At 53.8% G+C, this 12,705-nt stretch overlaps 1 protein-coding gene across 2 annotated transcripts in view; it reads left to right on the top strand.

Annotated features, from left to right (window-relative positions):
- NKAIN1 (sodium/potassium transporting ATPase interacting 1) overlaps positions 1–12,310 on the top strand; it is a 41,937-nt gene extending 29,627 nt beyond the window's left edge. The window contains exons 2-7 of one of the 2 annotated variants that reach the window (XM_055331968.1): positions 5,708–5,845; positions 7,263–7,343; positions 8,608–8,805; positions 9,501–9,561; positions 10,194–10,275; positions 10,417–12,310. In XM_055331968.1, coding sequence (XP_055187943.1) covers positions 5,708–5,845; positions 7,263–7,343; positions 8,608–8,805; positions 9,501–9,561; positions 10,194–10,275; positions 10,417–10,426 — 570 coding nt within the window. In that variant the 3' untranslated portion in view covers positions 10,427–12,310. The remainder of the gene's footprint in view (positions 1–5,707; positions 5,846–7,262; positions 7,344–8,607; positions 8,806–9,500; positions 9,562–10,193; positions 10,276–10,416) is intronic. The other variant, XM_055331969.1, reaches the window with a different exon arrangement.
- Positions 12,311–12,705: the final 395 nt, after the last annotated feature.

The raw sequence follows: 12,705 nt of genomic DNA, 5'->3' as shown, positions 1-12,705 counted from the left end.
AATAGCCACAGGGCCTGAGCCCAAGAGGCACAGGGTTGCCCAGTTCTGCAAGCAACTTAGGGATCCCAGGGGATCTCACTTCACCCTTGGGCCCGAGGAACAGGGATATGAGAAGAGCACAGAGAAAGTACCATCCTTGAGTGCAAAACGTAAGGGAGGGGGACCTCATGGGGAAGGAGCTGAGGCTTTTAGGGGCACAGGCTGGTTTGGAAGGGCTTGTGAAAGGGGTGGGGGCAGGGCAGGTGGGTGAGGTGAAGCAGCACAGGGCCTTGAGGAGGGTGGAGAGGGCTGAGGGGCAGGCACGTGGGACTTACCCCTTAGGTCTAGACAGATCCAGACAGAATATGGGTGACTTGTTCTCATTGTCACTCTGGGATGGTCAGGCCACCCATCCTGCTTCTCGGGGGCATTGGCAGGCCCAAGGCCTCCTCCAGGATTACCCCAGGCTCTGTGGGCTGCCCTGATGACAGAGTGACTCAACCAATTCTGTGTTTTAGAAAAACCATGCTACTGGGGACCCGAGTGGTTCAGCCGGTTAAGCCTCCAACTCTTGATCTCCGTTCAAGTCTTGATCTCAGGGTCATGAGTTCAGGCCCCATGTTGGGCTCCACGCTGCTGTGGAGCCTACTTAAAACAAAACACAAAACAACGATGCAAAGAAAAAGCACTTGGATGGGGTGGTGGCCCGCCTCCTCCATCAGGCAGGAGGCCACATCAGATGCCAACAGGAGCTCTGTCCTGGTCCTGCCCACCGAGGAGAGAGACTCAAGACCTGGTTTACAGGCTGACCAGGTTAAAAACAAACAAACAAAAAGCCCAGAGTCAGTTTTTCCTTCAGTGCATGTGCACTCGAATTTTTGCAAAGGAGGCTGCCGTTGTCTCCACGCTATTCCTCCCAACAGACTAACAAGACACAGCAAGGCCCGCTAGGATTTACAGTCACTGCAGCCCTCAGATTATTGTTCTAAGTGGTGCAACCAGATGGGGAAGATATTCCTCCTAATTGTTTGTTCTTTATTTGTTAATTAGCCACAAATCACAGCTGCACAAGCAGAAGTTCTGGAATATCTGACTTGGTTTTCTAATAAAAAATAACTCTAGAATTGAGATTATTTTTAAGATGCAGAATCTCAAAAAGTATATATGGAGGGGCGCCTGGCTGGCTCAGTCGGTTAGAACATAGGACTTGATCTCAGGGACGTGGGTTGGAGCCCCGTGTTGGGTATAGACTTCACTTTTATTTATTTATTTATTTTTTAATTTTTATTTATTTATGATAGTCACACAGAGAGAGAGAGGCAGAGACATAGGCAGAGGGAGAAGCAGGCTCCACGCACCGGGAGCCCGACGTGGGATTCGATCCCAGGTCTCCAGGATCGCGCCCTGGGCCAAAGGCAGGCGCCAAACCACTGCGCCACCCAGGGATCCCTAGAGTTCACTGTTAAAAAAAAGTTGGGGGGCGCTGGGGTGGCATAGTCAAATGAGTGGCCGACTTTTGGTTTCAGCTCAGGTCATAATCTCAGGGTCATGAGATCGAGCTCCGTTTTGAGCTCTGTGCTTAAGACTCTCTACCCTGGGATCCCTGGGTGGCGCAGCGGTTTAGCGCCTGCCTTTGGGCCAGGGCACGATCCTGGAGACCCGGGATCGAATCCCACGTCAGGCTCCCAGTGTGTGGAGCCTGCTTCTCCCTCTGTCTATGTCTCTGCCTCTCTCTCTCTCTTTCTGTGACTATCATAAATAAATAAAAATTAAAAAAAAAAAGACTCTCTACGCCCTCCCCCCCTCTCTCTTGAATGAATAAATAAATCTTTTTAAAAATTTTAAAGTTTTTAAAAATTTGAAAAGGGACGCCTGGTTGGCTTAGGGGTTGAGCCTTTGGCTCAGGGCATGATCCCGGGTCTGGGGATTGAGTCCTGCATCAGGTTCCCTGCGAGGAGCCTGCTTCTCCCTCTGCCTGTGTTTCTGTCTCTCTCTGTGTGTCTCACATGAATAAATAAATAATTTTTAAAAAAAAAATTTAAAATTAAATTAAAATAAAAAATGTATATACATGGACTTAAATCTATCTTTGCTTTCAGCACTGGCAGGGAGACAGCAGCATTCAGGTCTGGGTGACCCCACTCACTACACTGGTTTGTGACTGTCACTCTTCCCTTACTAGACTCTGAGTTCCCATAGAGTAGGGACCACAGCCTATTCCCTTCTGCATCCCAAGCCAGCAGGGGACCTGACGCAGACCACATGCTCTGTGAACAAGGATGGAGGACGGTGGAGGGGGGCCAGAGTGATGCTTGCCAGGGATCAGATCCATATTCAGTGGGGAAAGAGCCAGCTCCTTGGGCCAGTCAGAGAGGTCTTCCTAGAAAGGAGGGAATAGTGGTATACTTTGAAGACCAAGGAGGACTTGCATATAGGAAAAGGGAAATGAAGGCAGGACTTCAACTGTCATTTCAGCCCCTTAAGGAGGCAGGAGCTGGCTGGGGATAAAGGTGTGGACCAGCTCCTAGCAAGCCTTCAGTGCCCAACTAAGGAGCTCCCACTGTTGAGTCTTCTACTAATGAGCCACCTTTTATTACATCTAGTTGTCTGTTAGTCTATGTGATGTCTCTGTATCCTCACAACAACTTCTTGGGGGAAGGATCGCCTTCCCTATTTATAGCTGAAGAAATAGTCTCAGAGAGGGAAAGTAACTCGAACTAAGTCACACAGAGCTGCAATTTGAACCTGAATTTTAGTGACTCCAAAGATTTTCGTGGTAACTATCCCCCTGCCTACTTTGTCAGTGAGGTCCCCGAGAACCCAGAGGGGTTGGAGCAAGGGCCAGGGGCAGGCCAGGGTGATACCATACTGTAGGTAGGCATATCCAGGCGAGATGTCTTCCCAGCTACACTATGAGCCTGGGAAAGTCTGTCTCAGCCACCTCCTCCATCCTCTGGTGGCAGCCTCCTTGCCAGGACCAGGTGCCAGCTGAGTTGAGAACATCAGGTGGGCCCCAAACCACCCCAAGGCTCCCCAAGGCCTGCAGAGTCAGGGTGAGAGGAGAAGAGCAGAAGCCGGGCAGGAGCTGTTGGGAGCAGGAAGCAACCTGAGGAGTTTCTCCCCCATGGTCAGCTGGAATCAAAGCTGGAAGGGCCCTTAGAGGTCCTATAGTCCAGTGGCCTCTTACATACAGAAGAAGGAGCTTGAGACTCCGTGGGGAAGGTGGTCTGGTCACCCAGGAGTCTGTCAGACTCTCAGCCAGAACCCACACCTCTTAACTCCTAGGCCTGTGCCAACAGAGAAAGATGATGGGGTGTTGGTGCCAAGGTGGACCAGGTGGCAGAGAAGAGCAGAATGACTGCCTGGCTCTGCCACCTACCTGCTGTGTGACCTTGGGCAAGTCGCTTCCCTTCACTGAGCCTCATGGTCTCTTTCTTCAGAATGAGATAATGATCTCAGCTCTGCCTCTCTGCCAAGGAGTATCCAGTGAGAGATGAACTTGGAAAGCTCTTTACAATCTTCAGGGCCCCGCAAGAGGAGTCACCAACAAGAGGCAGGCTGGTGCCAGGTGGGTGGGTGCCAGGGCTGGGCCTGCAGCTTCCTGGGTCTCTGCCCACGCCTTGCCATCTGGGTGGTGGTAGCATCAGCTCCACCTCCTCCTGCCTCCTTGCTAGGAAAACGGCTTCTGGGATCTTCTCGATCAGAATCTTCCCTATCCCTTCCCAGCCAGATCCTCTCCTCTCCCCTTCTTTTTTAATCAGGAGTTTTGGTTGCAAATGACAGAAATCATGATTACAAGGAGGGAAAATTCATTTTCGGCATGGCTAGATCCTCAGACCTACAACGATGTGACCTGGACATTCCCCTTGCTTGTTCACTCTTTCTCCCTCTTTGTCCCTTAGCTTTGGCTTCCTCCTCAAGCACATTGTCCCTCTGAGATGGCAAAGACGGTCACCAACAGCTCCAGGTGACACTCTACCCATTCAGATACTCTGGCAGATAGTATCTGCCCCAGTTGCTCCAGCAACTCTCCAGGGTGACTCTCAGGAACAGGGCGCAGGACAAGTGCCCAGCCCTGAACAGATCCCTGTGTGTCGATTATTTGGTTAGGATTTGGTCATGAGCCCACTGCTGAAATTAGAGGTGGGCTCAGCCCCACCCAAGCCACATGGACTAAAGGTCTGGGAGTGGTTCCCAAAACAGAGAGATGGGTTCAGGACGCCTGGGTGGCTCAGTGGTTGAGAGTCTGCTTTTGGCTCAGGGTGTGATCCCAGGGTCCTGGGATCAAGTCCTGCATCAGACTCCCTATGGGGAGCCTGCTTCTCCCTTTGCTATGTCTCTGCCTCTCTCTCTGATCTCTCATGAATAAATAAATAAAATCTTAAAAAAAAAAACACAAAGAGATGCATTCTGTCACCAGGAGAAGAGGTATTGGACAGTCAGTAATGATGTCATTGGCACTTTAGTTCTCAGCTGTATCAGCTGAAACATTGAGCCAGGAGTTCCTGGCAAGGGAGCGTTGATTGAGTCCTATATCGGCTAGCTTTTGCTGGATAACGAACTATTCCATAGCAGCAGTTTATTTTTTTTAATTATTTTTAAAAGATTTTATTTATTCATGAGAGACACAGGGAGAGAGAGAGGCAGAGACACAGGCAGAGGGAGAAGCAGGCTCCACGCAGGGAGTCCGACGTGGGACTTGATCCCAGGATTCCAGGATCACACCCTGGGCTGAAGGTGGCGCTAAACCACTGAGCCACCGGGGCTGCCCAGCAGCAGTTTAAAACGATCATTTTATTTAGCTCTTGATTCTGTAGGTCCGATGGATGATTCTTCTGGTCTGGCTATGTGTTTTTGGTCAGTTGGTGGGTTGGCTAGCACTGGAATGATCTACAGTGGCCTCCCTCATGTGTCTGATGGTTGGTGGGCTGTCATCTGGCGGTGGGGGGCAGGGGGGGCGGGGTGTTTGGTTCTCCTCTCACCCTCCAGCAGGTCACAGGGGCTCTTTCACATAGTGTCCTCTGTGTTACAGTGTAGCAGTAGGCGAGCTCCAGTGGACAAGCATTTCTTTTGGGTCTTCACTTGCACTGTGCTTGCTAAAGTCCCATTGGGCAAGCAAGCGACATGACCAAGCACAGTGTTTGTGTGGGAGGCTACTGCCAAAGAGCATGGAAAGAGGGAGAGAAAGACCTTGAGGGCAATTTTGCAACCTACCGCAGCTCCCCTGGGGAAGGGGAGTAAAAAAATCCCTTTCTCTGCAGCACACGGATTCCACGGGCCAGGACTTCCAGAGAGGAGTCCTTGGAAGAGGTGACTCAGGCCCAGGGACTCTCCTGGGCCCTTCAGGGCCAGGGCTTGGCCCTTGGCCAGGAGTGGGGGAGGCAGTCTGGATCCTAACTCCACCCGCTCAGAGCCCCACAGGGGGCAGGGGTGCTAGTGGGGAGGGCCTCTTGGCAGGGAGGAAGGTGCGCTGAACCCTGGCTCCCTTCTGTTAGCTAACCCAAAGTGATGATCGGGGCTGTCTCAGTTCATCCCCACAGACTTGCTTCCATCTCCCCAGATCCCTGTGGTCTGGCGGGGCCCGGACGGCTCTGAGACTTGTGTCCAGTCGGGCCATAGTGCCTCGTTACCATGGTAAATGGTGTCACCTGCTCCTCAAGGTCAAGGAGGAGTGGCTGTCCTTCCCCTTTGGGCGGTGACCGTGGCCTCAGCCTGCTTTTTCCCACAGGTAGCTGCGCTGGAGCGGCAGATCTTTGACTTCTTGGGCTACCAGTGGGCTCCTATCTTAGCCAACTTCCTGCACATCATGGCAGTCATCCTGGGCATCTTTGGCACCGTGCAGTACCGCTCGCGGTACCTCATTCTGGTATGGCTCACTTGGCCCCTCCAATCCACCCCCACTGTTCATCCAGCCAGAACTGCCCCCTACCCTGGGTGCCCAGCCCCCTGCTCTGTCTTAGCTCCGGCCTGGCTCAAATCCCAATGCTTCACTGCTCAGCAGGGAGACAAGGCTGATATTCTCCCTGAAGAATTTCCTAGGGGAAAATCCAAATATTAACCAGCTCTGCCATGTAGTGAGTGCCTACCACGTGCCAAGCACACTGCTAAGAGTTTCGCATGTTTTACTTATCTTTACAACAGCCCTGCGAGGTATATCTTACCTTCTCCATTTTCCAGACAGGGAAATGAGGCTCAGAGAGGTTATGAGGCTTCCTAAGGTCACACAGCTAAAAAGTGGCAGGATGAGAATATCAGATCCATAGCGAAGGCTCCCGATACATGGCCACGCTGCCTCAGTAAGCCAGTGGAGGGACAGACTTCATCTTTAGCTTCTCAGGTTGCTTTAAGAAGGCTGGATTGGCCTTCGTCCTTTGCTGTTCATCAAGAACATGGGCTAGAGTGGCCAGTGTGGCTTTGAGGCCAGTGTCTCCTGTGCTCCCATCCCAGGAGGGGATCATGTCCCTGGCTCCATCCTCCTGCTTCCTCTTTCCAAGCCTGGGGCCTTGATGGTCTCTGTTAAACTCCTGTTTTCAACTGGGCTCACCCTTCTCCCTGTTCTCCCTCAGTGACCCATTCACATGCTTCTTTTGAGGGAAAAGGCTTTTCAGTAGCCTTACTACATAAATGCTTGACACCTGTGATAACAGTGACATGCTTTGCCACGGTCCCGCCAGAGCCCTCTCTGGCTCATTCTTGGCTCCTCCCACCTCCCACAGGCTGAGCTTCCAGAAGCCGGGTGAACAGGGCCCTTCCAAAGCTCTGTCTCACCTGGGATGGGAGAGTGCTCTCCAGCTCTCAGGAAAGCCCCAGGCACTCAGGGACCAAGTCTAGTTTCCTCACCCCTGAGGATTTCACTGTCTGGCGGGTGACCGCACTGGAATTGGCAGGCACAGGACTTGGGTGGAAATACCCAGCTCCGCTCCGGCTCTGCGGAGCCAGGCTTGTCTGTTGTTCTCTGCAAAAGGCATTGGATTAGCTGCCAGAGGACTGGAGCTTGAATAGCAGCCCTTTCTCTGCCTAGCTGTGTGATCTTGGAAAACTTCAACCTCCCCTCTAGGGCTTACATTAGTTATCTTTAGAGAAAGGACAGGGCCTTCCATGCAGGGCTGTTGTAAGGACCAAACAGATGTAAAAATGATTTTAAACTCTAAAGTGCTCTCTGAGTGAGATAGTGTCATAATTTCCCCTGCAAAGGTCTCCTCAGTCCCTGAGCTCTATCTCCATTGACGCACACCATCCACACTCCCCTAGGCCCACCCTGATCCCACCTCTCCTTTCCCCAGTATGCAGCCTGGCTGGTGCTCTGGGTCGGCTGGAATGCATTTATCATCTGCTTCTACCTGGAGGTTGGACAGCTGTCCCAGGTAAGCCTCAGGCCTGGCAATGCCAGAGGGCAAAGCCTGACCTTTCCTGTCTCCTACACAGGGGCTCCTAGTTTGGTCGGGGCATCATCTCTTGAAGAGACCTCCCTCCACACACCCGAATAATCTGTACTCCCCAGACTTACCCCCACATTTTTGTTTCTGGCCTCTTTTGCACTCCTCAGAAAAAAATGATGGAGCAGATAAGACTAAAGGGCCATCTGGGTGAGAATGGGCTGGGGTCCCACTTGCTCACAGGCTCAGTAGAAACCAATCACTTTAGTGGCCCCACACGTGTTCAGTACAAGGGAGGTGAAAATGCTATGCACTTTGTACTGCTTAGGCCACAAAGATTTGAGTCCAGTTCTGATCAATATTTTCAGAAGGGGAAGGAATGAATGGACCAGGGGATACTTTGGGGACAATTGAATGGACCAGGTCTCATGCAGAACTATTGAAGAAGGGGGAAGTTTTTAGCTTGTGGAAGAGCAAGCCCAGAGGACACAACTTCTATTACTAGTATATAAAGAAGGGAAAAATTATGAATGAGAGCATTGGCTTTGTAAGTTCTGCTAGATCTAAATCCTGGCTCCAACATTTCCAAGCTGTGTGACCCTGAGAAAATGGCTTACCCTCTCTGAGCTTGAGTTTCCCTGTCTAAGCACAGATAACCACTTTGTGTGGTTGCTGAGGGGATGAAATGAGATTATATATCTCAGCAGCACTTGGCACCTGGACAGCACTCAGTGAATATTTATTAACAGGCTGCATGAGCAAATGGATCGATAAACAGAGATTCGAGCTGTGGGTGAGGACCTCTGATCTAGGCCAGCCCCTTCTCCACTTCAGGTGGGGGGTACCAAGGGCTAGAGAGGGCAGGTTTGCCCGGGGCCACACCCAGAGAGCAGTGGAGAGACTGAAGGGCTGTGAAGGTGTCGATATTGAGGATTTCACCCCTGGCTGGGAAACTAGACTTGGTCCCTGTTAGTGTCCCTTGCATCCCTGAAACTTTGGGGCTCCAGTGGGTCAGCCAGCCCCTTCCATCTCTGATGGAACGGTGAGACCTACATAGTCATCAAGCGCCACCTACTGGCCAAATATAGACATGCAGAAACAGACTCCCTCCATGCCCTACAAATCAAGCCAGGAGAGGAGGCTGTCACAACAGTCCAGGTGTGACATAGATCTTATATGGTTTCCTGGGGCCTGGGGAAGATGCCCCCCACCCCTGGCCCCAGCTCAGTATCCTAGGCCCCTCTGCCCCCAGGACCGGGACTTCATCATGACCTTCAACACGTCCCTGCACCGCTCCTGGTGGATGGAGAATGGGCCAGGCTGCCTGGTGACCCCTGTCCTGAACTCTCGCCTGGCCCTGGAAGACCACCATGTCATCTCTGTCACCGGCTGCCTGCTTGACTATCCCTACATCGAAGCTCTCAGCAGTGCCCTGCAGATCTTCCTGGCTGTGAGTCGTCCTGCCCTCGTCCCCCCCACACCTAGCCCACAGACCCCCAGAGGTGGAGTCGGCCCCAACCCCTTTGTTTGGCTCTAGTTAAGAAGGGGAGAACCTAGACCTTCCAGCCTGCCTGTGCCTCTGCCTGGCTCCATCCATCTTCATATTTTGTATCTCCTCCCTTCACCCGTGCGACAGCCCCTATTCCAGGATGAGCAAGTTGAATGAATAGAATGAGTCAGACTGTGAGTCAACCCAGTTTCCAGTGTATCCGCTGTGTGACCTCGGACAAGTCACTTGCCCTCTCCAAGCTTATATGCTTATTCACAGAAAGGCATGACCACATCAGCTGTGTAGAGTTGTGAGAGTAGAAGAGTGGCCTCAAGATAGTAATATAGTTCCCAGTCTTGGCCTCAGCACTCCACACACCCAAAACCACATAATCCTCTTTCCTCTTAAGTCAGTAAACTATTGCCCAAGTCCGGCTGGGAAAAACGAGGCTCAAAAAGATAAAATAATGACTGGTCCAAGTCCACTCGCAGAACAGAGAATGGAGCCAGCTATGTTTGACCGTAAGGCCCAGTCATTTAACTTGAAGCTGTTCCGAGTTGGCCTTCATCCTAGCCCACCCCGTCCTCCCATCCTACTGGGCCCAGCCAGGCAGGGAGTGGAGGAAGAGTCTCTGTCTTCTTTCCTTCCATCCCCAGCTGTTTGGCTTCGTGTTCGCCTGCTACGTGAGCAAAGTGTTCCTGGAGGAGGAGGACAGCTGTGAGTGCCCAGCCCCTCGGGAACGGGGAAGCCTGGCACGCACCACCCGTGCCTTCAGCACCCTGGACAGAGCCCCGCGCGGCCTAGGCGGGAGGGAGCCCGGGGTTGGCCAACTGGCCCCTCGGTGGGGGTGAAGGGGCGGCAGGGGTGGGGGGGTCTGCGCGGCCAGCGCGCCCGGGCTGTCACCCAGACACCCAGGTGCCAGTGCAGGCTGCAGCGCTGCTCTCTACCCACTCCTCTTAGGTTGCGCCCTCGGAGTTTGCTCCACGAGGCTCGCCCCTACCAAGCACCTGCCGTGCCCAGTCGCATCCCCGCTCTACCCTCCACCCCCACCTCCGAGGTCTTGCCCCCTTAAGTGGCTCAAGCCCTGCTCCCAGAAAGGACGCCTCGCTCCCCCCCCCCCCCCCCCCCCGCCCCCTGCTCTCCATCCACTTGGGCTTCGGCTCCTCTGGCTGAGCTCCCGCATAGGTCGGACTCTCAGGATGGGGCTGCAGAGCCCCGCCCTAAGACCCCGTAGGGGCGGGGGGCGAGGGGCGGTCTGGCCCTCAGATACTTCCTTTTCAGGACGCAGCCTCCCATAACTCTTACCCCACAGGCCCATCCCTAACTATGCGCCACCTCCCCTTCCGCAGTTGACTTCATCGGTGGCTTTGACTCCTACGGATACCAGGCGCCCCAGAAGACGTCGCATTTACAACTGCAGCCTCTGTACACGTGGGTCATGGCTTGGGGCGGGTGGAGGGACTGGGGCGTCCCGTCGGGGCAGAAGGGAGGGGGCAGCGCGGAGGGCAGCCGGACCCCTCTGCCCGCGGACCTTCAGGGTCCACCTCCCTAACCTGCCTTTGTTTCCTGCAGGTCGGGGTAGCTTCTGGCCGGTGTCCCGCGCCCACGGGCTGGACGGCGGCGGCTGCGCGCGCTCGGGCCGCGGTGGCCGGCGCGCCCCCTGGCGGCTCGCGGACCGACTGCAGCCTGCGCCGGCGGGGTCTGCGCGGACTGGGACTGACTTCAGGGGCGCGGCGGGCCCCTGGGGGGCCGGGCGGGGAGGGGATCGCGGGCTTTGTATTTTTTTTATCTCAGCCTTGGCGTGCGCCGGGGCCTCCCTCCCTTCTCCAGCCTCTCCCTTTCGAAACCCTTGACCCCACTTCCGGCCCCTTGTCCAGCGAGAAATGGCCTTCACCAGCCCTGGGGGGAGTTACTGTGAACTAGGAGGAGTCCTGGGTTCCACCTGCAGCTCCCTCACGGGCTCTCTGTGTGACATCCGGCAAGGCCCTTGCCCTCTCTGGGCCTCAGTTTCCCTCAATTAAAATAATCTCTTAGCAGATGGAGCTTTCTAGCCTTTTCATTCGACTCTTAATTCCCCGGGCTAGGCTGGGATTATAATTCCCATTTTAGAGTAATGGAAACTGAGGCCCGGAGATACGAAGCAATTTGCTTGAGGCCACACGGCAAGGCTTTTGGTGGAGGCAGGCCTTGAACACAGTGTACCTTCTGTGGTTTCAGACTCAAACCCAGTGTCTGGTCTCTGAAACCCATTTCCATATCCCCGTCCAGCTGGGACACTAGAACTCATGTGATCTACATCACACTCACCACCCGCCACCATGACCACCACTGGTCAGCGCCTCTCTTGAAGCAATACACCTGTTCTCCTGTTGGGAACCAGATGAACAGAGCCTAGAGCCCTGAATTCAGCAAGACCCACAGGGAAGCCCTCCTAGACTCGGCCCCTGTCCATCTTTGGCAAATCTTTCAAGCTCATTCCAGTAACGGCGCATGGGCAGGGGTAAGGGGAGCATATCTCAGCCACGCCACCCCCTTCCAGGTCCCTGAGGCCGAGTCTGCTGCAGTCATGATCCCCTATCCCCTCAGCAACTCCACCAACCCCTGATGGCTCCATCCACCTCTCCAGTTGGAAGACTTGTGGTTCCAGAATGGAAGACTTTCAAAGATCACTAGCGTTTATGACCACTTCAGTTCCAAGAGAAACCTCTAACAAGCCCAGAAGGAGTTCTTGAAGAGGCAGGCTGGGAGTGTGGGTCGTGGTGTGGAGCCAAGAGGGCCAGAATCCTTGAGAGCAAGCAGAGATGAGAGCTCATTCTCCCCATCTCCTTCCACAGACACCCCTGAGGACCATACTTGCTGTGTACTGACCATGAGTCCAAGGGCAGGAGGGTCAGGTCTCAGCTTCCCAGTCTGTGAAACAGGAGTGGCTCTGGGTTAGAAGAGAGGGCAGGAGGCGTGGGGGAACTGGAAGGAAACACAGATGGTTTGCACACCTGAGCCCGTGGTGACCACTCCATTCCTTGCTCTCTGCCATCGGATCTAGCAGTCCCTACCATCTAAGGCCAAACTATCCTGAGCTAGGACCACACTGCACCATCCCATCTGCAGTGCTGTGCTAAGGAGCCAGCCCCAGGAGTTCCACTGGTCACCCCGGGCACTGAGGTTCCATATAGTCTGCCCAGGTAGCTAGGGGTTCAGCTCAAGAAGGGAGCAGCCCTCTTTGGACCTGGCTGCTATCCTGCCACTGGGCCAACTTCTGCCTCCAGCCCTCTCCTCCCACCCCACCCCCAGCCTCCAGCCTCCTTTCTATTCAACGGGTTTAGCCACTGGTGCTTTGAAGCCTTTTGTTTTTATAAGATGGTTTTTGCAAGGGGACCAAGTTCTTTTCCCACTGGGACCTTGCAAGGCAGGGACTGTACCCTTATTTCTGTGCAGGTGGGTTGATTAAAGATGGTGTTTTCTTCTCTGTCATTCTCTTCCTCCTGCCCTGTGAGTCAGCAGGGTCCCTGCTTGAGGGTGAGCAGGGGCTGAGAGTCAATGTCACTGTCATTCCTGGGGAACTGGCCTATGCTTCTGACTGGCTGTGTAGCTTTGGGAAGTCACTCTCCCTCTCTCTCTCTTTTTAAAAAATATTTACTTATTTCAGAGAGAAAGAACACAAGCATGAGGAGAGGGAGGGGCAGAGGGAGAAGCTGAGCGGGGAGCCTGATGTGGGGTTCCATCCCAGGATCCTGGGATCATGACGTGAGACAAAGGCAGACGCTTAACCAACTGAGCCACCCAGGTGCCCTTCTTCTTCTCTTCTCTCATCCATAAGATGCAGAGGTGGGGCTAAATCAGTAGATTCGCAAACATGGCTCA

This window comes from Nyctereutes procyonoides, unplaced genomic scaffold (genome assembly GCF_905146905.1).
Source record: "Nyctereutes procyonoides isolate TBG_1078 unplaced genomic scaffold, NYPRO_anot_genome, whole genome shotgun sequence".
NCBI classification, from domain to species: Eukaryota; Metazoa; Chordata; class Mammalia; order Carnivora; family Canidae; genus Nyctereutes; species Nyctereutes procyonoides.
The sequence above is the reverse complement of the archived record's forward strand: the minus strand, read 5'-3'. Positions and strand labels throughout refer to the sequence as shown.